Below are 27,469 nucleotides of genomic sequence, written 5' to 3'. Positions count from 1 at the left end.
TCTCATTTCCCCTCCCCCCACCTTTTTTCAGTCCCTACCCTCAGACTCAGCATTGCCTTCTTGACCTGTAATTTTCTTCCTGACCTCTCCGCCCCCCCCCCCTCTCCGGCCTATCACCCTCACCTTAACCTCCTTCCACCTATCGCATTCCCAACGCCCCTCCCCCAAGTCCCTCATCCCGTGTATGTTTTGGATTGGGTTATACTGTGGGTGTATATTTTGAGTTGGGTCACACTGTGGCTGTATATTTTGGGTTGGGTCACACTGTGGGTGTATATTCTGGGTTGGGTCACACTGTGGGTATATATTTTGGGTTGGGTCACACTGTGGGTGTATAGTTTGGGTTGGGTCACACTGCGGGTGTGTGTTTTGGGTTGGGTCACACTGCGGGTGTGTGTTTTGGGTTGGGTCACCCTGTGGGTGTATATTTCGGGTTGGGTCACATTGGGTGTATGTTTTGGGTTGGGTCACACTGTGGGTGTACATTTTGGATTGGGTCACACTGCGGGTGTATATTTTGGGTTGCGTTACACTGTAGGTGTATATTTTGGGTTGGATCACACTGTAGGTGTATGTTTTGGGTTGGATCACACTGTGGGTGTATATTTCGGGTTGGGTCACACTGCGGGTGTATGTTTTGGGTTGGATCACACTGTAGGTGTATGTTTTGGGTTGGATCACACTGTGGGTGTATATTTCGGGTTGGATCACACTGTGGGTGTATATTTCGGGTTGGCTCACACTGTGGGTGTATACTGTGGGTGTATATTTTGGGTTGGGTCACACTGTGGGTCTTTGTTTTGGGTTGGGTCACACTGTTGGTGTATATTTTGGCTTGAGTCACACTGTGGATGTATGTTTTGGGTTGGGTCACACAGTTGGTGTATAGTTTGGGTTGGGTCACACTGCGCGTGTATGTTTTGGGTTGGGTCACACTGTGGGTGTATATTTTGGGTTGGGTCACACTGTGGGTGTATGTTTTGGGTTGGGTCACACTGTTGGTGTATATTTTGGGTTGAGTCACACTGTGGATGTATGTTTTGGGTTGGGTCACACAGTTGGTGTATAGTTTGGGTTGGGTCACACTGCGCGTGTATGTTTTGGGTTGGGTCACACTGTGGGTCTTTGTTTTGGGTTGGGTCACACTGTTGGTGTATATTTTGGCTTGAGTCACACTGTGGATGTATGTTTTGGGTTGGGTCACACAGTTGGTGTATAGTTTGGGTTGGGTCACACTGCGCGATAGTTTGGGTTGGTTCACACTGTGGGTGTATGTTTTGGATTGGGTCACACTGCGGGTGTATGTTTTGGGTTGGGTCACACTGTGGGTCTTTGTTTTGGATTGAGTCACACTGTGGGTGTATGTTTTGGATTGGGTCACACTGTGGTTGTATGTTTTGAGTTGGGTCACACTGTGGGTGTATAGTTTGTGTTGGGTCACACTGCGGGTGTATAGTTTGGGTTGGTTCACACTGTGGGTGTATGTTTTGGATTGGGTCACACTGTGGGTGTATAGTTTGGGTTGGGTCACACTGCGGTGTATAGTTTGGGTTGGTTCACACTGTGGGTGTATGTTTTGGATTGGGTCACACTGTGGGTGTATAGTTTGGATTGGGTCACACTGTGGGTGTATGTTTTGGGTTGGGTCACACTGTGGGTCTTTGTTCACCGGGGGTGTATTTTTTGGGGTGGGTCACACTGTTGGTGTATTTTTGGGTTGGTCACACTGTGGGTGTATATTTTGGGTTGGGTCACACTGTGGGTGTATAGTTTGGGTTGGGTCACACTGTGGGTGTATAGTTTGGATTGGGTCACACTGTGGGTGTATGTTTTGGGTTGAGTCACACTGTGGGTGTATAGTTTTTGGTGTTTTTGTGGGTGTGTGTAAATCTCCATTCATGATTTTTCACTGGAGTGTAGGTGATTGAGGGGTGACCTTATAGAGGTTTATAAAATCATGAGGGGCATAGATAAGGTGAATAGCAGACATCTTTTCCCTAAGATGTGGGTTCAAAACTAGGGGGCGTACTTTGAAGGTGAGAGGGCAAAGATTTCAAAAGGACATTGCTCCTCAGGTACTGCCTGACCTGCTGTGCCACATTTTATCAACTCTGACCTCTCCAGCATCTGCAGTCCTTACTATCTCCTAAAAGGACATGAAAGGTGACTTTTTTACACAGAGAGTGGTATCTGTGTGGAATGAACTTACAGAGGAGGTATTGGATGCAATACAGTTACAAAGTTTAAAAGACATTTGGATAAGTGCATGAACAGGAAAGATTTGGAGGGATATGGGCCAAACGCAGGCTGGTTGGACCAGTTGTACCAAAGGGCCTGTTTCTATGCTCTATGACTCTATGTTGAATATTTAATTATGTGAAAAGAATTGTCAGGTTAAAATGACTAATTTGACTTTGCATTTATGGTATTCTCTGAATATGCATCAGACCCTGGAAAGTTCAATTATAATTAAAAACATAGATACTGATCTTCCTCTTTCTCAAAGTCCATCTCCACTTCTTCTGAAGTTGTTGACTTCCAGTTCCCTGGTCGATCACCCCACACTGGGGTATTTATAACTCAGTCCCATATCAGATAGTCATAGATATTTCATGGTTTTAGAAGTTAGAATAACAGGAAGAAGAAATTAAATAAGATGACAAATACATGATCATTTTTCTTATGTTTAACAATTTTTAACAATAAAATTGTGATTCCTATCCTGTTGTCTGTTGATCCCCTCTGTAATCCAACCTAACGTTCTTTCTTCTAATATAGATAATCGTCAGGGATTCTGTTTCATTGAAGTTTTGCAAACCATGTGCCAAATGTCATCCACCAACCGCAACCTGGTCACCAAGTCAGAGTGCTGCTGCAATGGAGGCAGAGGATGGGGTAACCAGTGTGAGCTATGCCCACTGCCAGGCACTGCCCGTTACAAAAAGATGTGCCCACATGGACCTGGATATGCCACAGATGGTAGAGGTAAAGCAGATCTATTCAGATCCTCTCGGTCTTTCAAAAGTAGATGCCATTTGAGTAATTTTCCAACTTTGCACCAGCTGAGCCCGCTGGAACTTAATGTGTGTGATTTCAAGTTAACAATCAGAAAATCACGTACCTACATTTCCAAAATGTGTTTTTAATGGATGTGGCTTCTGGTCAGATGCACGTGGTAGGAAAATGACCTCCTCTGTGTATTGGTTGTGTCAGTCGACTCCCAACTGTTTACTGGTAAGAAAGTGCTCCATGAGCCACCTTATCAGTCCCTCACTGCATTGTGATTGCCCTCATTCAGTTTGAATGTCACATTTGTCAAAAACACTTGTTTGAGTCTATTACCACTGGCACCATGCAAAGGTGATGCCAGCATGGAAAAGGTAAGATTCACCAGAACCTCGAGGTGTCTTTCCAGACTACATTAATCCCCTGCAAGGAATTTCCTGTTAGCATGTTTCAGTCCGATGACAGTATCCACAGTACGTTCTGTTGCACAGCATGTGGACTGACTGTACTCCATTATCTCTTGGTGGATTTGTTCTAACCGACACTTTGGTACGGCCCTGGAGGACACCAGTCCTGCTATTGATACAACATTGTCTGACAAGCATTTATTTGTAGAGGGAGATGAGTGCATAGGACCATGCATCAGTATCACAGGTGAAGTTATAGATCAACAATACAATGAAGAATTGAATGTATTTTGCCATTGTGGAATACTTTTCCAGGAACGTGATGCTGTTTTACTCCAGCCCATGTTAAAGGCTCACACAAAGTTTGTTATAAAGTTGAGTCCTTTTCCCTGAGCCTATTACAGTTCAGAAGTTCTGTATCTCTGGATTTACTGGATTGTTTTTGTTTGTTCATGGGATGTGGGCATCGCTGGCTAGGCCACCATTTATTACTTTTCCCTAAATACCAAGAGGAGAAAGTGAGGTCTGCAGATGCTGGAGATCAGAGCTGAAAATGTGTTGCTGGAAAAGCGCAGCAGGTCAGGCAGCATCCAGGGAACAGGAGAATCGACGTTTCGGGCATAAGCCCTTCTTCAGGAAGGGCTAATTCCTGAAGAAGGGCTTATGCCCGAAACGTCGATTCTCCTGTTCCCTGGATGCTGCCTGACTCCTGTTCCCTGGATGCTGCCTGACCTGCTGCGCTTTTCCAGCAACACATTTTCAGCCCTAAATACCAAGAGGGCAGTTAAGATTCATCCACGTTGCTATGGGTCTGAAGTCACATGTAGGCCAGACCAGATAAGGACTGAAAATTTCCTTCCCTAACAGACATTAGGGAACCAGATGGGGTTTTGCAACAATCAGCAACAATTTCATGGTTATCATTAGCCTCTTAATTCCACATTATTACTGAATTCAAATTCCGCCATCAGCTGTGGCAGAATTTAAAAATGACCTGGCTCTCTCGATAATAGCCTCGCAATAATACCATGAGGCCATTGCCTTCCCGCTCAGGAAAGTTTCATAATGTTATATCCTGCTCTGGGCTGAGTGCGAACTAACCTTTAGAGTAATTATCCCTCATATAAAGTTTCTTCATTGATCTGATGAAGTAAATGGGTTTTTCAACCTTTCAGGGTTCTTTGCATGCTTTTCAACTAATTTAGTTCCAAGTTTCTCTGGAATGCCCCTGTGGCGATCATTGTTGACGTCACATTTCCAGCTCTTTCCAAAGTAGGTCCAGCTACTGTTTTACAGCTCTCTCCTATGCTGACTTTTTTAAAACTAAAACCATAAGATATATTCCTGAAACTGAGTTTGTATTCTTAAAACAGATGAACGATGAATTAGATATTCACAATAGCATACAGTTACAGATATTTCTTATACATTTCAGATATCGATGAATGTAGAGTAGTACCGAACCTGTGTAAGAACGGACAGTGCATCAACACCATGGGCTCCTTCCGCTGTTTCTGTAATATTGGATACACCACTGATCTAACAGCAACCTCCTGTGTTGGTGAGAACTCTTTCTGTCACCCTTTCAGAGTACAAACTACAAACTTCTTGTACACACATTGTTAGCATTGTTTTTTAAGGAAAAGTACATTCTGTTTTTGAATTTAGACATCCAAGTGACAGCTCAAGGCTAACATTCTGGACGTCACTAAGGTCGGAAATTATAGGAGAGAAACTGAGGCAAGTTGGGAAACAGAGGTCGAATTACCAAATTTAGATTTTAAAAAGCTTCAGATTAGGGGTGGAGGGAGAAGGGGTAAGACACGCCCAAGCTTTCAGATCCTAGAATATAATGGATTAGGGTTTGAGGGAGACTGATCATTTGAGCACAGTGAGGATGCAAGGAACAGGAATGGTGGACTTGAATTGGGGCATTTGGAGCTCAGGAAGATCAAAAGAGAGAAAGTTCTGAGAAACATTGACTACTATAACATCAATAAAATAAAAAAAAGCAAGGTCAGATGTGTCAGAGAGCAAGAAGTAAGCGATGAATTGCCTATTAGATTTAGAATCCCTACTGTGTGGAAACAGGCCCTTGGGCCCAACAAGTCCATATTGACCCTCCAAAGAGTATCCCACACAGATCCATTCCCCTACATTTACCCCTAACGCATGCATCTAACCTACACATCCCTGAACACTACAGGCAATTTAGCACAGCCAATCACCTGACCTGCACATCTTTGGATTGTGGGAGGAAACTGGAGCACCTGGAGGAAACCCACGCAGACACGGGAAAAATGTGCAAGCTCCACATAGACAGTCACCTCAGGCTGGAATTATACTCCGGTCCCTGGTGCTGTGAGACAGCAGTGCTGACAACTAAACCACCGTGCCACCCATACAAGGCACGTTTAAAAGCGACCTCAATAAGCTTCTACAGTTTTGGAACAGGTTTCAATAATTACCTGGGATTTTGCCTCCACAGACACCTAGCAGTTATTGAGAAAGGGACCCCAAGAATAAGGTTTAATGGAAACCAGTATGTCATGTTCATCATTTGCAGTGGGAACAACTTTGGGTGATTGAATGAGAACTCGAGTGATGATCACTAAGAAGGAAATGAAACACGATCAGTACTTTTCTATTTGGTAATTCCAGTAAAAAAAACAGTGGAGAAAAAACTTGATTCAATTCCTAGTTAATGCTGTTCTGTACTCCATTGCTTCTTCCTAAACAGATACAGCAGCAGTGAGGGCTTCCAATAGATTGTCTGGAGCAATACACTCAATGGCTACCTAGAACTGGCACACTAACCGCAATCCCATTAACCTGGCTATATGGGATTACAAAACGTAACTCACAGCATTAACACTTTCGTCCCCATTGCTTCCTTGCAGATCTTGATGAATGTGCGCTGTCACCCAAACCATGCAACTTCATCTGCAAGAACACAGAAGGTAGCTACCAATGCTCATGTCCACGAGGCTACATTCTGCAGGAAGATGGAAAGACGTGTAAAGGTAAGGAGCTGGGGAGCCGTAAATCAGAAGTATTCTGCTTGGTGGGTCAGTGCAAAACACCTATGTGTGACAAGGGGCTCAAACAAAAGTGTTCTTTTCCACCAAGTAAGAAGGTTAAAGATTCAAGTCCCAGTCTAGAGACTTAAATCTCTGAAAATCTAGGCTGATGATCACATTACAGTAATTAGGAAGTGCTGCATTGCTTAGGGTTTACATCTTTTGAATAAGGCAGTTAATGAATTCCTGTATATTCTCTTGAGTAAAATAAAAGATCCCATGGAATTACTTTGAAGAGAGCCATAACATTTATCCACCGTAACCTGGTTAATGCTTACCCCTCAACTAATATAAAGAAATAAACAGATTACCTGACTATTATTGGGATTCGATTTGTGGCATCTTTTTGAGCATTAATTGGTATTTCCTAAGTTATGAGTGACTGCGGACAGAATAACTTCATCTCCCAGCACCTGGTTCTACAGGGGATTTCAGCGAAGAGATAGAAACAACTGATATCCAAACATTTTAAGACCATGAGACATAGGAGCAGAAATTAGACCATTCAGCCCATCAGGTCTGCTATGCTGTTCAATCATGGCTGATACGTTTCTCAACCCATTCTCCCACTTTCTTCCCGCAACCTTTGATCCCCTTGATACTCAAGAACTTATCTATCTCAGTCTTAAACACACTCAGTGATCTTGCTTCCACAGCTTTCTGTGGCAGTGAATTGCATAGACTCTCCACTCTCTGGATGAAGAAGTTTCTTCTTATCTCCATTCTAAAAGGTCTTCCCTTTACTCTTAGACTATGCCCTCGGGTCCCAATCTCTTCTTTTTTTCACTCATTCACGGGATGAGTATGTCACTGGATAATTAAAATTTATTGCCCATCCCAGTGGGTCTGTGGGTCTGGACCAGGTAAGGACAGCAGTTTCCTTCCCTAAAAAACATTAGTGAACCAGATGGGTTTTTCCAACAATCAACAATGGATTCCTGGTCATCATAGACTCTTGATTCCAGATATTTATTAAATTGGCAGGATTCATTACCTGGGTCTCTGGGTTAAGATTCCAGTGACAATACCACTAGGCCATTGCCTCCCCTACCAATGGAAATATCTTCCCAACATCTACTCTGTCCGGGCCATTCAGTATTCTGTATGTTTCAATCAGATCTCCCCTCATCTTTCTAAACTCCATCAAGTATAAGCGGGTGAGTGCAGGTCCAAGACTCCTAAACTGCTAAATTTGTTTAAATTTTAAACCAGCAAATTGACTCTGATTCGTTCAGGCTTTGCCTTGAAAACTGAACCAACAAATGGCAGTCACCTAATTGTTGAGTTGAAACATGCACAGTACACATGCCCAACCAGCAATTTCCAACAATTACCAGGAGGAAAGAGGATTCAACACCTCTATTCTTCCTATCAAAGTGCATGACCTCACATTTTCCCACATTATAGTCTATCTGCCACTTCTTTGCCCACTCTCCCAACCTGTCCATGTCCTTCTGCAGCCTTCCCGCCTCCTCAATGCTACCTGTCCCTCTTTATGCAAATGTAGCCAGAATGCCCTCAGTTTCTTCATCTAGAAGAATGTTAACGTATAAAGTGAAAAGAAGTGGTCCCAACACTGAGCCTTGCAGAACACTACTTGTCACCGGCTGTCCTCTGAGACAGACTCTTTTACCTCCACTCTCTGCTTTCTGTCAGATAGCCCAGCTTCTATTCACACTAACACCTTGCCTCTAACACCATGGCCCCTTATCTTACTCAGCGGCCTCCTGTGCGGCACCTTGTCAAAGGCCTTCTTGAAGAATGGGTAAATAATATCCTTTGGCTCACCTTGGTCTAACCTGCTCGTTACCTCCTCAAAGACTCCAGCAGATTTGCCAGGCATGACCTCCCCTTGATGAAACCATGCTGACTTTGCCCTATTTTACCATGCACTTCCAAGTATTCAGAAATCTCGTCCTACACAACGGATTTCAGGATCTTAGCCACAACCGAGGTTAGGCTCATCGGTAGGTAATTTTCCATCTTTTGCCTTATTCCCTTTTTAAACAGGGTTGTCACGTAAGCGATTTTCCAGTCCTCTGGGACCCTCCCTGATCCTAGTGATTCCTGCAAGGTCACCACTCACACCTCCACTATTTCTTCAGCTGACTCCCTTAGAACTCTGGGGTGTAGTCCTCCTGGTCCAGGTGATTTAGCCACTTTCAGGCCATTAACTTTTCTAGTACCTTCTCCTCAGTGATGGCCGCCATACTCCGCTCTGACTCCTCATTCTGTTGAATTTTTGGGATATTACTCATGTCTTCCACCATGAAGATTGATGCGAAGAAATTATTCAGTTCCTCAGCAATTTCTTTATTTCCCCACTGCTATCTCTCCAGCATCATTTTCCAGTGGCCCAATGTCCACTTTTGCCCCTCTTTTACCCTTAAAGAAACTCTTACAGTCTTCCTTTATATTACTGGCTAGCTTACCCTCATATTTAATCCCCTCCCTCATTTTTTTCTTGTTGCTCTCTCTTGGTCTTTATAAGCTTCCCAATCTTCTGGTTTCCCACTGCCCTTCACCATATTATATGCTTTCGCTTTTACTTTTATGCTGTCCTTGACTTCCCTAGTCAGCCGTGGTTGCCTCATCCTCCCTGTACCATGCTCCTTTTTCCTCAGGATGAATCTCTGCTGTGTCTTCTGAATTACTCCCAGAATCTCCTGCCATTGCTGTTCCACTGTCTTTCCTGTTGGGCTTCTCTCCCAGTCAATTCTTCCCCGCTCCTCTCTCACGCCTCTGTAGTTGCCTTTATTCAGCTGGAATACCGTTACTTATGATTCCAACTTCTCCCTCTCAAATTACAGAGAAAATTCTATCATATTATGATCACTGCTTCCACGGGTTACTTCACCTTAAGCTCCCTTGTCAAGTTTGCCTCACTGCACAACACTAAATCCAGTATTGCCTGTTGTCTAGTGGGCTCCATCACAAGCTGCTCCAAAAGTCCATCTCGTAGACATTCCACAAATTTCTTTTCTTGCGATCTACTACCAATCTGATGTTCCCAGTCCACCTGCATTTTGAAAAGCCCCATAACTTTGCCTTTCCTACATATCTTTTCTATCTACTGATGTATCTTGCACCCCAGCTCCTAACTGCTGTTTGGAGGTTCGTACATTACTCTAAAACTATGGCGTTTTTTTAAACCTTTGCGGTTCCTCAATTCTACCCACACAGATTGTTTTGTGGTTGAGGATCATCCCTATTGGAGACAGAGAAGGACCTTCTGAAATTGACAGATGCATTTAAATTGTATTTAAGATGTATTTCAACCTGGTGCAAGGGTGAAATGAAAATCTCTGTTTTGTTTTTGAGAATTCCACTTTGTGTCCTCAGATAGAATTTTCAAGTTCAATTGGTTTCCCAATAGAATTTGATTGAGCTCCCTTAGTGATATCAATCTCTATCAGCTCCCTCCTCCAACAACCTGTTCTACGTAGATTATCCTATTTAGGAAAAAAATGATTTTATAAACTCGAACCCTGTCCAAAGTTTGGGAGTCTTGGACCTGCACTCACCCGCTTATTATTTTCAGAGATTTAATCAACAAAGCCAGGCAGCTGCCTGAATGCAGGGTGAAAATCCTTCTAATACTGAAGCACTAAGATTATGAAATTTATTCGAGAAAAGGTGCTTCAAAAAATCCCCTGGTTTTCACTGTCCTTTAAAACCAAAACTCACAATCCCCTTGCTCGGAATATTGCCATTTCACATCCTAAAGTGTTACTCCCGTTAATCGTTCCCCAGCATTATTCCTATTTCTTATCTCTCTGGAATGATTTCTATTTCATGTCCCTTCTGATTGTTCCTTTTTTCTCTTTTACTTCCTTAGATCTTGATGAATGTTCAACGAAACAGCATAACTGTCAGTTCCTGTGTGTTAACACGATTGGATCCTTTGCTTGCAAATGTCCACCTGGTTTCACACAACACCACACATCGTGCATCGGTGAGTAAATGTGAACACTTGCAAAGGGTAACTTTAAATTCCATAATCTTTCCAATTCTGCATTGATTCCTGTTTGAGTCAGTTAGAATTGTTCAGAGTTGACTCTTACTTGCCTGTTTGGGTTAACTCAGTTGCTGTGTAACACAATTCATGACCCAAACCATTGACATGATCGGGAATTCTGCTTCAGAATCTAGGATTCTCCACAAAGAGAGTGGGCCTCTACATTGGGTAGGTAATGCCCTGTGCAGTATGATATTCCCTGCCTAGTGTATATTCAGTGGTGATATTCACTGCCCAGTGTGTTGGGTGGGTATTCTCACTGCCCAGTGTGTTGAGTGTATGCTCACTGCCCAGTGTGTATTGGGTGTATGCTCACTGCCCAGTGTGTGTTGGGTGGGTATGCTCACTGCCCAGTGTGTGTTGGGTGTATGCTCACTGCCCAGTGTGTATTGGGTGGGTATGCTGACAGCCCAGTGTGTATTGGGTGTATGCTCATTGCCCAGTATGTGTTGGGTGTATGTTCACTGCCCAGTGTGTGTTGGATGGCTATGCTCACTGCCCAGTGTGTGTTGGATGGCTATGCTCACTGCCCAGTGTGTGTTGGGTGGCTATGCTCACTGCCCAGTGTGTGTTGGTTGGGTATTCTCACTGCCCAGTGTGTGTTGAGTGGCTATGCTCACTGCCCAGTGTGTGTTGGGTGTATGCTCACTGTCCAGTGTATGTTGGGTGGCTATGCTCCCTGTCCTGTATGTGTTGGGTGTATGCTCACTGCCCAGTGTGTATTGGGTGGGAATGCTCACAACCCAGTGTGTATTGGGTGGGTATGCCCACTGCCCAATGCTTACTGGGTGTATGCTCACTGCCCAGTGTGAGTTGGATGTATCTTCACTGCCCAGTGTGTTGGGTATATGCTCACTGCCCAGTGTGTGTTGGGTGTATGCTCACTGCCCAGTGTGTGTTGCGTGTATGCTCCCTGCCCAGTGTGTGTTGGGTGTATGCTCACTGCCCAGTGTGTGTTGGGTGTATGGTCACTGCCCAGTGTGATGGGTGTATGCTCACCGCCGGGTGTGTGTGTTGGGTGTATGTTCACTGCCCAGTGTGTGTTGGATGTATCTTCACTGCCCAGTGTGTTGGGTGTATGCTCACTGTCCAGTGTGTGTTGGGTGGCTATGCTCACTGCCCAGTGTGTATTGGGTGGGAATGCCCACTGCCCAATGCTTACTGGGTGTATGCTCACTGCCCAGATGTGAGTTGGATGTATCTTCACTGCCCAGTGTGTTGGGTGTATGCTCACTGTCCAGTGTGTGTTGGGTGGCTATGCTCACTGCCCAGTGTGTGTTGAGTGGCTATGCTCACTGCCCAGTGTGATGGGTGTATGCTCACCGCCGGGTGTGTGTGTTGGGTGTATGCTCACTGCCCAGTGTGTATTGGGTGTATGTTCACTGCCCAGTGTGTGTTGGATGTATCTTCACTGCCCAGTGTGTTGGGTGTATGCTCACTGTCCAGTGTGTATTGGGTGGCTATGCTCACTGCCCAGTGTGTGTTGGATGTATCTTCACTGCCCAGTGTGTTGGGTGTATGCTCACTGTCCGGTGTGTGTTGGGTAGCTCTGCTCACTGCCCAGTGTGTTGGGTGTATGCTCACTGCCCAGTGTGTGTTGAGTGGCTATGCTCACTTCCCAGTGTGATGCGTATATGCTCACCGCCGGGTGTGTGTGTTGGGTGTATGCTCACTGCCCAGTGTGTGTTGGTGTATGCTCACTGCCGGGTGTGTGTGTTGCGTGTATGCTCACTGCCCAGTGTGTATTGGATGGGTATGCACAATGCCCAGAGTATGTTGGGTATATGCTCACTGCCCGGTGTGTGTTGGTGTATGCCCATTGCCCAGTGTGTGTTGGGTGGGTATGATCACTGCCTAGTGTGTATTGGGTGGGAATGCTAACTGCCCAGTGTGTTGGGTGTAAGCTCACTGCCCAGTGTGTGTAGGGTGTACGCTCACAGCCCAGTGTATGTTGGGTGTATGTTCACTGCCCAGTGTGTATTGGGTGTATGCTCACTTCCCAGTGTGATGGGTCTATGCTCACTGCCCAGTATGTGTTGGGTGTATGCTCACTGCCCAGTGTGTGTTGGTTGGGTATTCTCACTGCCCAGTGTGTGTTGGGTGTATGCTCCCTGCCCAGTGTGTGTTGGGTGGGTATGCTCACAGCCGAGTGTGTATTGCGTGGGTACGCTCACAGCCCATTGTGTATTGGGTGTATGCTCACTGCCCAGTGTGTGTTGGTGTATGCTCACTGCCGGGTGTGTGTGTTGCGTGTATGCTCACTGCCCAGTGTGTATTGGGTGGGTATGCTCAATGCCCAGAGTATGTTGGGTATATGCTCACTGCCCGGTGTGTGTTGGTATATGCCCATTGCCCAGTGTGTGTTGGGTGGGTATGATCACTGCCTAGTGTGTATTGGGTGGGAATGCTAACTGCCCAGTGTGTTGGGTGTAAGCTCACTGCCCAGTGTGTGTAGGGTGTACGCTCACAGCCCAGTGTATGTTGGGTGTATGTTCACTGCCCAGTGTGTATTGGGTGTATGCTCACTTCCCAGTGTGATGGGTCTATGCCCTGCCCAGTGTGTGTTGGGTGGGTATGCTCACTGCCCAGTGTGTGTTGGGTGGGTATGCTCACAGCCGAGTGTGTATTGCGTGGGTACGCTCACAGCCCATTGTGTATTGGGTGTATGCTCACTGCCCAGGGTGTTGTGGGTATATGCTCATTGCCCAGTGTGTGTTGGATGGGTATGCTCACTGCCCAGTGTGTGTTGGGTGTATGCTCACTGTTCACTGTGTTTTGGGTGTATGCTCACTGCTCAGCGTGTGTTGGATGTTCGCTCACAGCACAGTGTGTGTGAGTGTGTGTGATCACTGCCCAGTGTGTGTTGGGTGGGTATGCTCATTGCCCAGTGTGTTGTGGATGTTTGCTCACTGTCCAGTGTGTGTTGGGTGGATATGCTCACTGCCAAGTGTGTGTTGGGTGTATGATCACTGCCCAGTGTGTATTGGGTAGGTATGATCACTGCCCAGTGTGTGTTGGGTGGGTATGCTCATTGCCCAGTGTGTTGTGGGTGTATGCTCACTGCCCAATGTGAGCTGGGTGGGTATGCTCACTGCCCAGTGTGTGTTGTGTGAATGCCCGCTGGCTAGTATGTGTGATTAGATCAGTCCACTTCCCTCTGCCTGGTGCCTGAGTGGATTCACTGTTTGCCTCACGCAAAGCAGTTCCATCCCAGGTCTATTTGCCGAGCTCTGGTAGGTTAGCTGGTTCAAGCTGGGATTGAAATGAGCATGATGAAGTTTGCCTCTTTGCCTCTGTGAACAAAATAACCATGGTCCCTGCTCCTGACCACTGAACTCCATGAGAGGCACTTGTGTGGACAGCGATTGATGACTCGGTCAACTTGGCTTTGATTCACATCTCTCCTCACCACATTCCCTATTCCCAACCATCATGAATATTTGATGTAATTTGATGTTCTGCACTGAGCCCTCTTAGTAAAGTAACTTTATCATATCTTGACAACAGACAATAATGAGTGCATGGGTCAGCCCACAATCTGTGGTTCAAAGGGCACATGCCAAAATACACCAGGAAGTTTCAGCTGTGACTGCCAGAAGGGATTCTCATTGGATGGCACCGGTTTTAACTGTGAAGGTAAGAAGAGTTAAAATGTTTACAGTGCACTGAACTGAAGAGAAAACATTTTCTATCACAGGGCCTGAAGAAAGACTATAATAATGAAATAGACACTGTCCTTGTTGATGTTTAAAAAGTGGCACCTCACTCCACCTCTCCCTTTAAGACGTTTATAGAATGAAGCAAGTCTCAATGATTTATTAGGAGATGGTAAAAAGAGTCAAGGATTGTAGTCCCCATAATGTGTAATATAGATAGTCCAACGTTGGTGCGCCTGAATTAAAAAACTGGGTGAGGGCTTAGAAGGGTGGGTTAGTAAATTTGCGGACGACACTAAGGTCAGTGGAGTTATGGATAGTGACGAAGGATGTAGAAGGTTGCAGAGAGACATAGATAGGATGCAGAGCTGGGCTGAGAGGTGGCAAATGGAGTTTAATGTGGACAAGTGTGAGGTGATACACTTTGGCCGGAGTAATCGGAATGCAAAATACTGGGCTAATGGTTGGATTCTTGGGAGTGCAGATGAGCAGAGAGATCTCTGTGTCCATGTACACAGATCCCTGAAAGTTGCCACCCAGATTGACAGGGTTGTTAAGAAGGCATATAGTGTTTTGGCATTTATTAATAGAGGGATTGAGTTCCAGAGCCAGGAGGTTATGCTACAGCTGTACAAGGCTCTGGTCCAGCCACACTTGGAGTATTGTGTACAGTTCTGGTCACCGCATTATAAGAAGGATGTGGAAGCTTTGGAAAGGGTGCAGAGGAGATTTACTAGTATGTTGCCTGGTGTGGAAGGAATGTCTTACGAGGAAAGGCTGAGGGCCTTGAGGCTATTCTTGTTAGAGAGAATGTTGAGAGGTGACTTAATAGAGCCATACAAGATAATCAGAGGGTTAGATAGGGTGGACAGGGAGAGCCTTTTTCCAAGTATGGGGACAGCAAACACAAGGGGACACAACTTTAAAGTGAGGGGAGATAGGTATAAGACAGATGTCAAAGGTAGTTTCTTTACTCAGAGAGTAGTAAGGGTATGGAATGCTTTGCCTGCATCGGCAGTAGATTCACTAAGTATAAGTGCATTTAAGTCGTCATTGGACAGGCAAATGGACGTATATGGAATAGTGTAGTGGGATGGGCTTCAGATTAGCATGACAGGGCGGTGCAACATCGAGGGCCGAAGGGCCTGTACTTCGCTATAATGTTCTATGTTCTATAACATTGGAACTAGATAGTGAGATGGTTGATGCATTGGTTTTAATTCTCAAATTCCTTAGATTTGGGGAATGCTCAGTTAGTGTAGTGCTAAAAAAAAGCACAGCCAGTCAGGCAGCATCCAGGGAGCAGGAGAATCGAAATTTTGGGCATAAACCATTCCTGATGAAGGGCTTATGCCCGAAACGTCGATTCTCCTGCTCCTCAGATGCTGCCTGACCTGCTGTGCTTTTCCAGCACTACACTCTCGATTCTGATCTTCAGCATCAGCAGTCCTCACTTTCTCCTGGAAGACTCAGTTAGATTGGAAAATAGTGTGTTATTCCTTTATTCAGAAACGGAGAGAGACAGAGACCCAATGACAGGCTAGCTAGCTTTACATCTGGTTTAACAAAAATGTTAGAAGCTAATTTGAAGATGTTATTATCCGGGCACTTGGAAAAATTCAAGATAATCAGGCAGAGATAATATGGCTTAGCAAAAGGAAACTCATATTCAATCAGGAATTGCAGGTAAAGCTCAGCAGTTCTGGCAGCATCTGTGGAGAGAAATCAGAGTTAATGTTTCGGGTCCAGTGATCCTTTCTCAGAACTGAGTTTTTACAATTTATATGAAAAACTTGAATGGCTCAGTGGTTAGCACTGCTGCCTCACAGCACCAGGGACCCAGGTTTGATTCCAGCCTAGGGCAACTGTGGAGTTTGCACATTCTCCCTGTGTCTGCGTGGGTTTCCTCCCACAGTCCAAAGATGTGCAGGTCAGGTGACCTAAATTGCCCATAGTGTTAGGTGCATTAGTCAGAGGGAAATGGGTCTGAGTGGGTTACTCTTTGGAGGGTCGATGTGGACTTATTGGGCCAAAGGGCCTTTATCCACACTGTAGGGAAACTAATCTGAAGGGACAGAAGGTGTGGGTCTAAATCTGCTCAAAAGGAATGTAGACAAGTGAGTTGACAAAGATCTGGCAAATGGAGTATAAACAGAAAAATGTCATTGTCCATTTTGGTACGAAGAACAAAAACAATTGCAAAAGATTAGTATGCAGGTACAGCAAGTAATTAGAAAAGCTGATAGAACATCATCATTGTTGTGAGGGAAATTGAATGCAAACATGAGACCACATCTGATTCGTCTACAATATTGCTGTCTTTATTTCAGGAAGGATGTAGATGTATTGGAAGCAGTTCAGAGAATCACGGGGCTAATATCTGGAATGTGTGAGTTGGACAGGTTAGGTTTGTATCATGTGAGTTTAGAATAATTAAGAGGCGACTTGATTGAAATATTATATGAACCTGAGGGGACTTGACCTGTGGATGTGGAAAAGATATATCATCTTGTGGGAGAATCTAGAATTAGCGGTCACTAGCAATTAAAAAATAATGTTTAAAACAGATGAGGTGAATTTATTTTCTTTGAGTGTTGTGAGATTTTGGATCTCTTTCTCAAAAGATGAAGGCAGCACAGTCTTTGAAAACTATTAAGGCAAATGTAGAGTGGTTGTTGATAAGCAAGAAGGTGGACGGTCATCAGGATAAGCAGGAACATGTTCCTCATGTGCATGTTCATTGGTTACATTCCTGAATTGATGTAAATGGCAGAGAGAAAGTGGAGAGAGGGGAACGTGGAGAAATGGTTCCTGGGTAGCTGCCTTGCAGAATGGGGTAACTGTGTTTCAGTCTCCACCAACTTCCTTTCAGAGGAAGGATCAGCATATGTCTTATCTTCTGGAGAGGCTAGAAGAATCATCCAAGACTCCCGTGACCCTGAAAACAATAGACGTGTCCTTAAATCTGGCCAAGAATGAAATCATACAAAGCAACAGCATGAATCAAGCCATAGAATTACAAAGCAAGAAGGAAGCCATTCAGCCATCCATGCCTGTTCCAGATCTTTTGAAAAGCTATCCAGTTTCTAATATTTCCCCCCATAGTCCTGCAGGAAAAGAAAGCTTGAAGACTTTTGCACAAGAATTGAAAATTGTACCAACTGCTGAAAGGATCAAGTCACCATTATTCATCCAAGCCAAACTGGAGTCAGTTTTAAATCCACACAGAGATGCTGTTAATAGTCTTGTTGGGAGGTTAAATGTTCAATTACAGAATTGTCTCTTACAGTCTTTTTTTACTAAAACGTTTTAGCAGCCTCTGCTGTTTTAGTTATCCTGAGATTTATTTTATTGCTGTCTGTTCATGCCTTGATGTATTTTTAGGTTGAGAAGTTTCAGAATCCCCATTTTTGCCACTGAAAGGGCATCAACCCTCACCCTGTCTCTGTCACAGGTTCCAGTTCTCTCTCCAGTTCTGCCAGACCTTATCACAGGTCAGGACAATGGAAACCCAGTGACAATGGGTTCCAAAGCAAATTCTTCCCATTCATTAGTTCATGCCAAGATTACAGACGAAGTTGATTACAGTCACTAGTTTTGAACCAGATTCAACAGAACATCAGACATACTTTTGCTCATCTGTATATAAGGAGAATTATGAACTAATGATTGTAGCATAAAGGTGTGTCAAAGCCAATTGCTCCTATTATGGGTTAAGGACCATACGTGACCCATTTTAGGTTGAATGGATTTCTGGTTCAGGCTCAAGTCCCAAGTCTTGTAAGTTTCTAGTGATCTTGAGACTTCATGTTTGATCCCTGTAAATAACTCTACATCCAGAAGTAGCTCTGTTTCATCTTCTCTTAATGTCAGGTCGCATCTAATATCTCACCAACTCAGTTTGCTTTCCTTACTCTCTAACCCCCAGATATTGATGAGTGTGATGGGAACCATCGATGTCAGCACGGCTGCCAGAATATGCTGGGTGGATATAGATGCAGCTGCCCTCAAGGCTACATGCAACACTACCAGTGGAACCAGTGTGTCGGCGAGTATTCGAGTTCTTAAAGCTCAGGAGATCTGGGAAACTTCAGTGTTATTGAAAGTGAGGGAGTCAGTGCAAGTCCTGTTTAACTTGTCAATAATACAGGGTTGGTACAGCAATAGTTAGCAGCAAATGAGTGTCAGCTGTTGGACAGCTCTGGAACACATTGTTAACTTTAGATTTATGCCTAAGGAGCGACTCTCTAATCTTGGTAAAATGGAATGAGGTAATGTCTGAATGTGAGCGGGTTACCTCCCCTTCAACCTCAGGGAATCGTGTGCAGTAGGGCAGGATAGAGGGGAAAAGAGAAAAAATTGAAATAAAGATTGAAAATTAATTCATCGGAGTTGCAATTTTAGAATAATTATGATGATTCTCATTCAGGACAATTTAGCTTCAGAAATCAACTTCAGCAATTACCCATTGTTGAAGTGAAGTTCAGGATTTAATTTGTTGAATAATTACACAGAAAGAAACTGGCTCAAATGTAACTCGAGACAAGTGGAAAATGCTGCGCCCTTTGAGGTACTGGGTTGTTCAGGAAGTTCCCTCACTCAGTATTAGGTTTGTACTGAGACAGCCAGCCTTTGTCAAGGCAGCATCGGGAGCATGGCAATTGGCCTCCAGTGTCCCTGGGCTCGGGAGGAGTCGATTAAAATTCCAACTTCACTTTTCACATTATCCCAGTACGTGTGACAATAACAAATCAAATCAAATCAAAATGATGTGACAATTCCGGCTTGAAAATCAAAAAAAAAAGAGAATTCATGAATGCATTCAGGGTCGTCATATACTATTGGCCATGTCGCTAATACAGGATGGCTAAGTATCTACCCCAGTGTGCCAGGAATGAAGGGTCATAGATGTGTCCATGGGACCATATCGCAGGAAGTGTCAGTACTTTCAGGGAAGCAAGTGTGAATATTATTGAAGATGTTGCATTGCTAATCTCCCTTTGACTGTTTTGCAGATGAGAATGAGTGCAGCAATCCCACTGCCTGTGGAGCTGCCTCCTGTTATAACACTCTAGGCAGCTACAAATGCCTCTGTCCGTCTGGGTTTGATTTTGACCAGTATTCTGGGGGATGTCAGGATGTGAACGAATGCTCAGTCTCTGGAAACCCCTGCACGTATGGCTGCTCCAACACAGACGGTGGTTACCTCTGCGGCTGCCCTGGGGGCTACTTCAGGGTGGGTCAAGGGTAAGTGACAGGTCAATGATGGACTCAAGACGGGAAGGAGAGCTAGTGTGCTGTTGTACTGTTGAATAATAAAGCCCAAAATTTAAATGGTTCAAGAAATTTCTAGTCTCAGGTTAAATGCAAAGGGACAAAAGATTTGGACAGTCAACAAGGATTTCCCAAAATAGAAAATAAATTGAGCTCAATCAAATTCTTTGGACAATTTTTCTTTCAATGCTGCTATCACTGTCCTATCCATGGCTATGTATAAATAACTCTTCACCCTCTCCAACAAGTGAATTCCCTTAGGGGCCTGTTTTATTTAAACACATCCTGTGAATCCCATTCTTTGTGAATAACTATCTCCGTGTCATTGTGCAGGAACACCACCTTCTTCTTCACTTTGCCCTCACAAAATTCCGTTCTTGTCGGAATACAAGATCATAAATGGCCGAGGAAGTTGTAAAAGTTCTAATCAAATAGCCATATCCTCATTGAGGGTGCCAGTTTGCACACAGGACACATGTTGGATAATATTAAGCAGAAGTTATTAGGCACAAGTGAGGAAAAGCAACAAACACAGTGCCTAGGTTTAAAAAGGATAGAAAACCTGCACTAAAACCATTACACATTAGTCATCTAGACCATAACACCTACAATTTCTTCTCTAAACCTTTTTACATTTCTCCCGACCCCTTAAAACCAAATACGTCATCTATGCTAATGTTGCCTTCCTTGAATCATTGTCAATACCTTTTTGACTAATTGCATTCTTGTGAAGCCCTATTGGACAGTATACAATGTTAAAGTTGCTACACAAACGCAAGGTTTTATTGATGGCCTAAAATCAATATGGGCATATAATGGAAAACAGTGCAGAGTTAGTTGAAGGAGCTTTATAGCAATAGTCCTATTGTTACCATCTGATAAAATATCTGGTTTAGCAAGAAGATGCTGACTGCCAGACCTCTGGCTTCTTTGAGGGTGTGACATGCAGAGTGGCATTCCCTGTAACATCATTTGTTTTCACCCTTCAATAAGAGGAATAACTTATTAAATAAATTGCCTTGAATGTAAAGCACTGTTTTGTGATTTCTGACCTAGCTCACCCTTTTCCAACTCAAAGTTCATTTTATCCATCCCCTCAATCTACTCCTTGTTCAGCCCTCGTACAATTTGACATTGTCAGTAATTCTAGTTTAAAAATGTGTTGCTGGAAAAGCGCAGCAGGTCAGGCAGCATCCAAGGAGAAGGAGAATCGACGTTTCGGGCATAAGCCTTTCTTCAGGAATGAGGAGGGTGTGCCAAGCAGGCTAAGTAAAAGGTAGGGAGGAGGGACTTGGGGTAGGGGCGTTGGGAATGCGAAAGGTGGAAGGAGGTTAAGGTGAGGATGATAGGCCGGAGAGGGGGTGGGGGCGGAGAGGTCGGGAAGAAGATTGCAGGTCAAGCAGGCGGTGCTGAGTCCGAGGGTTGGGACTGAGATAAGGTGGGGGGAGGGGAAATGAGGAAGCTGGAGAAATCCGCATTCATCCTAGGGTTCCTAGGCAGAAGATGAGTCGTCTTCCTCTAGCAACACATTTTTAAGCTCTGATCTCCAGCATCTGCAGTCCTCACTTTCTCCTAGTAATTCTAGTTTCTCATCCTTTCACAATGATTTCCTTACATCCCTCCCTAAAATTCTTCTCTGTGATCTCTAACAGCCTTTTCCTCTCTAAGATCCTCAAATCTGTAATTGCCTCCATCTCCATTTTTTCCGTTCTGAAATATCTTACTCAAAATCTGAAATGAAGAAGAAAGCAGAATATTACAGACAGAAGTGGATGGAATGATTTTATATTCTAGACATTATATTGGAAAATGAGCATATGGGAGGGATGGGCTTCAATGGGAGTGTAAAGCACTCCAGAGGAATGAGAAGGTCATTGTGTCCCACCAAACTATACATAAGAGTGCAACTGGATAAGGAGAGGTTTACATACCCAAGTACAGAATGATATATCCAAGATACTTCAAAATACAGTTTTTGTAATTGTCATGAAAGTATTTGTGCTAAATATTTCCTTGCGTCTGTATTGCTGTTGATTCCTTGTTCAGACACTGTATATCAGGAATGGGGTTCGGGAATGGTCAATATCTACCTTTGGAGGAGGAAGAGGGTGATGCAGAGAATGTGCTGTCCCCTGAGACATGCTATGAATGCAAGATCAATGGCTACCCCAAGAGAGGCAGGCATCGGAGAAGCACAAATGGCACTGTGTCACATGAGGTAATTTCGGGAATTGCTCAAGACCAAAATAGGAATGGCATATGTTTGTGTATAGTGTGGCTCAGTAACATCTCACTGTACTTCACATAAAATGACTAATTGTGGATTGTAGTTATTTGTTATGCAGCAGTCATTGTTGTATCTGGTGAAATCCCCAAAACAGTAAATGGGATGAATGGGTCATTAATCAGCTTTTTGATGGCAGTGCTTCAAGAAGCATAGAAACTACTCTTCTTTAGATAATGGCTGCCTGAATAGGTCAACACAGATCCCCTGGTATCCTGTCTCATCTCATATGACACTGGTGTGGAAATAATTTCTAACTGTTAGATTCCCAAATCAATCAGGAAATCAGCACTGAAAAGTAGCAATTACGGTTAAAGACGTTTTACTTCATTTGGAAAGGAAATCTCTCAAAGTTTGAATTGAAATTGTCCAGATTTTGAAGGTAAATTAGAAAATTGATCACTTTGAAGCATGCACATACCAGGGGGCACAATCTAAAAATGATGAATAAAAAGGGAAATCGGGGATCTTATAGAAACATATACAATGATGAAAGGAATAGATAGGATAGAAGCAGGGAAGTTGTTTCCACTGGTGGGTGAAGCTATAACTAGGACGTAACGTCAAAATAAAGGGGAGCAGATTTGGGACTGAGTTGAGGAGGAACTCCTTCATCCTAAGGATTGTGAATCTGTGGGATTCCCTGCCCAGTGAAGCAGTTGAGGCTACCTCGTTGAATGTTTTTAAAGCGAAGCTAGAACAGTAAAGGAATTAAGGGTTACAATGAGCAAACGGATAAGTGGAGCTGAGTCCACGAAAAGTCAGCCATGATCTTATTGAATGGCCAAACAGGCTCAATGGGTCAGATGGCTGACTCATGCTCCTGGTTCTTATGCTCTTATGTTCTTACTCAAAGGAGATTTGTTTCCTGGAATATGTACGTAGATAAAGATATTGAAACAACCAGATGTCCTTTTGAAGAGAAAAATAATGATTGATTCAACAGGGAAATAGGGTGCGGTGCTGGAAAAGCACAGCAGGTCAGGCAGCATCCGAGGAGCAGGGGAATCGACGTTTCGGGCAAGAGCCCTTCATCATTTCCTGATGAAGAACTCTTGCCTGAAACATCGATTCTCCTGCTCCTCAATCTTGCCAGACCTGCTGCACTTTTCCAGCACCGCACTCTCGACTCTGATCTCCAGCATCTGCAGTCTGCACTTTCTCCTAATTGATAGATAGGGTTAAGCATTATGTTTGGGAGGTGGATTTGTGATACTGAGGACTATAACAAGAAGGTAAGCTTAAACAATGCAACAGGTTTTGAACATGACAGGTTTTCATTAATTAGTTATTTAATGGAAATGTCAAAAGTAGGTCCTGAAACAAGCTCACTGAGCTTTTATTTTCATGACAGGATCTCAAGATTAGTCTGGCTAGTTTGGACATTGATGCACCAATCCCATTGAATGTGAATATCTCCGACATGGGAATCCATGATCACATCATGGAATTCCTTCCGGCCATTGAGACTCTGGAAAACCACGTGCGTTACATCATCTCCAGTGGGAATGAAGCCAACTCCTTCCGAATTCATCAGAAAAACGGACTCAGTTACCTCCATCTAAGCCGTAAAAAGGCCATGCGAGGGAAGTACATGCTCGAGATTTCCAGTATGCCTCTGTACAGGAAGAAGGATCTCCTGAAACTGGAAGATGAGAATGACGTTGACTACCTCGTGGGTGATCTCGGCGAGGCCCTCCACATGAAACTTCAGATTCATCTTCTTTAATGTTCTTCTCCTGTCACCCTTGGTGGGGAAAAGGCCTCCACCATTTTAAACAGCACCTCAGCACCAACCTCTCAACACTAAATTGATGATGGGATACTGGGCTGTGTCAGCTCAACAAAATCTTTACATAATAGTCCTTTTCATTCAGGCTATGTATTGGGGATTGAATGGCATTTTCTGGAGTGTGTCACTGTTGTCACACTTACAGCTGATGATTGACACCAATTGAAAAGGACTAATTAATATTTAAAGGTTGAAAATTCCATGTGCTTAACCAGATTTATTTTGTAGTACAGTGATTCAAATTGGAATGTATATCGTAAAGGAGTCCATCTTATTAGAGCAAAATAAATTGGGAGACAGCAGATCAGCGAGGACAAGGGCATTAATGGATTTGAAGGAATTAGTGATGTAGAATCAGCAATGAAGGGAAGTTTGCTTTGCATTTAGGGGAGAAATAAATTCTAATTTGGGATTATATTAATAAATAATGCCTTTAGAGGTTGAATTGAAAAACTGAAGGAATCTTGATTTTTTTAACCATTTAACAGGCCCTCTTTCAGGGACTGACCTGTTCTATCCTGAGGGATACCCTGTTGCTAATTGTTCTGACCTGAGTACTGTTGAATTGTGGAGAAATTTATTTTGTACAATTTGCATTGTTCTGAATCATTCACTTCTGACTTTGGAATCATTTATTTAACCAGGAATCTCTGTCCAAAGTAATCAGTTGAAAAAATGTTGACTTAGGAAGATACAGCATGGACAGCCATTTTGTAATGACGTTCTTTGAGTAAAACCAATCAATGAGTTAGTGAGGAACCTGACCTGTGAAGATGAGAACAAAGGAAGGGAGATATTTCCAGCTCATTCCTTACAATTCTGATTAGTACAGCAGGTAGGTGGCATAAAGCTTTTTTAAAGCATGTTCTTCCCCTTTTAATAAGGCAAACAGCAGTAATCAATTCATTGTGCAGGTAGTGCTTATTAGGTTTCAATGAGTTGGGATCAAGAATTAAGGATTATTACATTGTCAGGGGTTAAAAGAAACTTTGTATATGTGTGTGTGTGTTACCATAGGAGCTTTTCCAAGTATCCATGGAAACACTTGTTGAGTAGGCATAGCAATGTATCCCACCATCCTTTTTTGTATTAACTCTATCCACATTTTGGGAGAAACTCTCTTCCTATCAACACCATCAGCAATAAAAGCAATCTTCAGAAATTGCTGCAATAACCTAAGTTTAAGAATCTTATCCATGTGCTGGTTTGCTACCCAGATGCAGTTTTCATGTGGATCTCAGACAACTGAGTCTCTCTGTATCACTTCCATGTGCATTGTGCAAGTTTGGCTTGGGTGTATTTGTTGTTCCAGTCAAACTTGCTGTTTTCCATAAACCCTAAGATGAGAACATAATCTTAAGTGTAGGCATTCCAGTCGAAGGTGCAGCCACCTCACTTGGGACCTCAATAAAAAAAAACACCAAAGCCCACCAACTCTGAGTGAGTGCAAGCAAATAGTTTTAACACAGAGAAAATTTCTTTTTAACTGTAGTTTCACAAGAACGCATTACTCCCCATCAATGCTGACAGGATTGGTTCCTTATGCTCGTCCGTAACGGTTGACAGCACTGACCCCCCACCCCCACCCTCCTAGTGCCCAAAAGGATTGTCCCTTCCCTATCTGACAGTGAGAAGCACATGGAATATTATCTTTGAAATTTGGTGTATCCTGATACTACTCCACAAAGCAGGTGGAAGATAAATTTGGTTCTCTGCTTCGATTCTCATAAAGCACTGCATGAGATATGAACACTAGATTAAGTTCTGTAAATGATAGAGTCACCCAGATGGTTGTGACAGTTACATGCCACTAATCTGCAAAGTAGTTCATGAAGAAAAAAACTCCTCATCAACCCCACATCCTCGGTTTTGACAGTGCACTAAACATTCAGGTTCTTCTGAAGGGAAAACCACAGGACGACCCTTTCTTTTTTCGTATTTGATAATTATCTCTAACTACGATGATTGAGACAAAGCAAAGAATCTAGAGCCAGGTATTAATGGGTGAGATTCTAAAGGTGTCAATTTCCCAGCATTTCACCATTTTATAACACAGATTCAGGGTTAGAAAGTAATTTTCCTCAATTACCTAGTCCTATCTTTGCCCCAAATAAGGGCACATAAACCAAAGAAAATTCATTACCACATTGCTAATGTTTGTTTGACAGAGCCAGTGCAAGTGCCAGTTGATTTTACTCATGCATTTGTGTTATGTTTACTGTTTCTGAGATGTGTTTAATAAGTACATCTCCTAGTTGATTTTATTTTTAATGACCTGAATCAAAGCATTGTCCTGTCAGGGAGTAAAACCCCCAAAAATGGCATATCTTTCAGATAGTTAATAATGCAGCTGTTCCACATTAAAATGTGTGTGCTTTCACAGAATTTCATAGAAGATAACCATTTGACCCATCCTGCAAGTGTTGACTCTTTTCTTTCATGGTTATAACAAGAAGTACAATGCTAATAAGCTTTTTTTTTCAATTTGCATTCAAAAATACAGAGGGTTCCATTGGTTGCTGTGTGTGGCAGAATTGGAACAAAAAGTTTAAATGTAATGGAGTTTAATAGTACAAGTTGAAGAAATTCTTCACAATGATTGTGTCAGGGCACACTGCAACTGGAAGATTTGGACATCCTCCAAGCTATTGTCCCTCAGTATGCTTTCTTTGATTATTCAATAAACAATAAGTTTGTCTTATCTTCTTTAAATGGTTCCACATGGACATTGCATAGTGCAGGCAAGTTACTGTTTCATAAAGGTGCTAATGTTAAAAGATTTACCTGTTCAACCTCAGACTACCTGAAGTGCTTTTGTTCAGTAGTGCAATTGATCAATACAATGGTGCTAGTATCAAAATTCAGGGTTCCTGCACTGTCCATCCCATTTTATATTTATGTATAACCGACATTTTGTACTGTTTGTTTTTTTTTTGTGAGCTCATATCTTGTAGCTTTTTTTTGTAAACTGCCACTTCATGTAAAATAGAGGACGTGTTTATACTGTAATCATTTAGTGACAAACTTGAAAAACAATTTTTTTATTGTAAACTTGTAATACTGTATACAGATTTTTCTACTGCAAAGAAAAGAGGGTTATGAATATAATAATTCTGCCTGAACACTGGACCCTCGACATCTGTTGAATTGACCATCCTGACTTTTTGAGATGAACTTTGTACTGATGATGTGAAGCCCGGACTGCCAAACAATGAAGTACTGTTATACTACAAGCCCAAGTCAGCCTTTCCTCTGTGTTCTGGTGTTGTTATTGATGCATGGGGTTTGGGGGGGGGGGGGGGTGGAATTCAGCACATAATATATATCTGGGGAATTGGATTTGTACCGAGAAACATTCTCGGCAATAAAATGGATTATTTTGGGTTACATTCTAAGCCTCCGCTGTGATTTTGCCTGGAGCTGACTCAGGTGATGTTTTTACACAAAAGAGCAAGATGATAGTGTCACCCAAAGGGCCTGAGGCTGATCCTCCATCACAGGCTCCTGTGGGGCGGGTTTACCTTCATTTTGCCATCCTATCGGAGTTGTACATCAGCAGTCCATTATCACGGGTTCCAGTTGCTACAGTAAAGCTCCCTAGCAAAGCTTTAGTAACTTTTAATGAGGGGTTTTGGGAAAAGGGTATAAATTTTATTCAATACTAACATGGAAATGCTTGCTTTTCTTTATCTGCCAACTTTCTCCCCACCTTCCTGAAAGTTGTTGACTTTGAACCCAACAAGCACCAGGCGTTCTCTAGTAGTTCACCTGAATGGCTGTAATTTGCATGCGAACTTTGACAGTAATCGGAGCAGCACATTCAATTGAAAAAAAAAGTCCTGGTCCGCTTGATCATGGCCTCACCCACTGAATGAGTTCTTTCTAGAAAATGGGGTCATTGGATTCTGGTCAAGACAGTAAGTGTGAAAGTTAACAGTTAAAGCCTTTATTA

General features: G+C 43.2%; 1 protein-coding gene across 1 annotated transcript in view; it reads left to right on the top strand.

Annotated features, from left to right (window-relative positions):
- Window positions 1-26,913, top strand: part of fbn2b (fibrillin 2b) — a 165,431-nt gene extending 138,518 nt beyond the window's left edge. The window contains exons 50-58 of the mRNA XM_043721603.1: window positions 2,779-2,985; window positions 4,849-4,974; window positions 6,314-6,436; window positions 10,332-10,448; window positions 14,019-14,147; window positions 18,096-18,215; window positions 19,183-19,414; window positions 21,488-21,659; window positions 23,080-26,913. Coding sequence (XP_043577538.1) covers window positions 2,779-2,985; window positions 4,849-4,974; window positions 6,314-6,436; window positions 10,332-10,448; window positions 14,019-14,147; window positions 18,096-18,215; window positions 19,183-19,414; window positions 21,488-21,659; window positions 23,080-23,454 — 1,601 coding nt within the window. The 3' untranslated portion in view covers window positions 23,455-26,913. The remainder of the gene's footprint in view (window positions 1-2,778; window positions 2,986-4,848; window positions 4,975-6,313; window positions 6,437-10,331; window positions 10,449-14,018; window positions 14,148-18,095; window positions 18,216-19,182; window positions 19,415-21,487; window positions 21,660-23,079) is intronic.
- Window positions 26,914-27,469: the final 556 nt, after the last annotated feature.

This window comes from Chiloscyllium plagiosum, chromosome 31, assembly GCF_004010195.1.
Source record: "Chiloscyllium plagiosum isolate BGI_BamShark_2017 chromosome 31, ASM401019v2, whole genome shotgun sequence".
Lineage (NCBI taxonomy): Eukaryota > Metazoa > Chordata > Chondrichthyes > Orectolobiformes > Hemiscylliidae > Chiloscyllium > Chiloscyllium plagiosum.
Note: the sequence above shows the minus strand (reverse complement) of the source record. Positions and strands in the feature narration are given on the sequence as shown.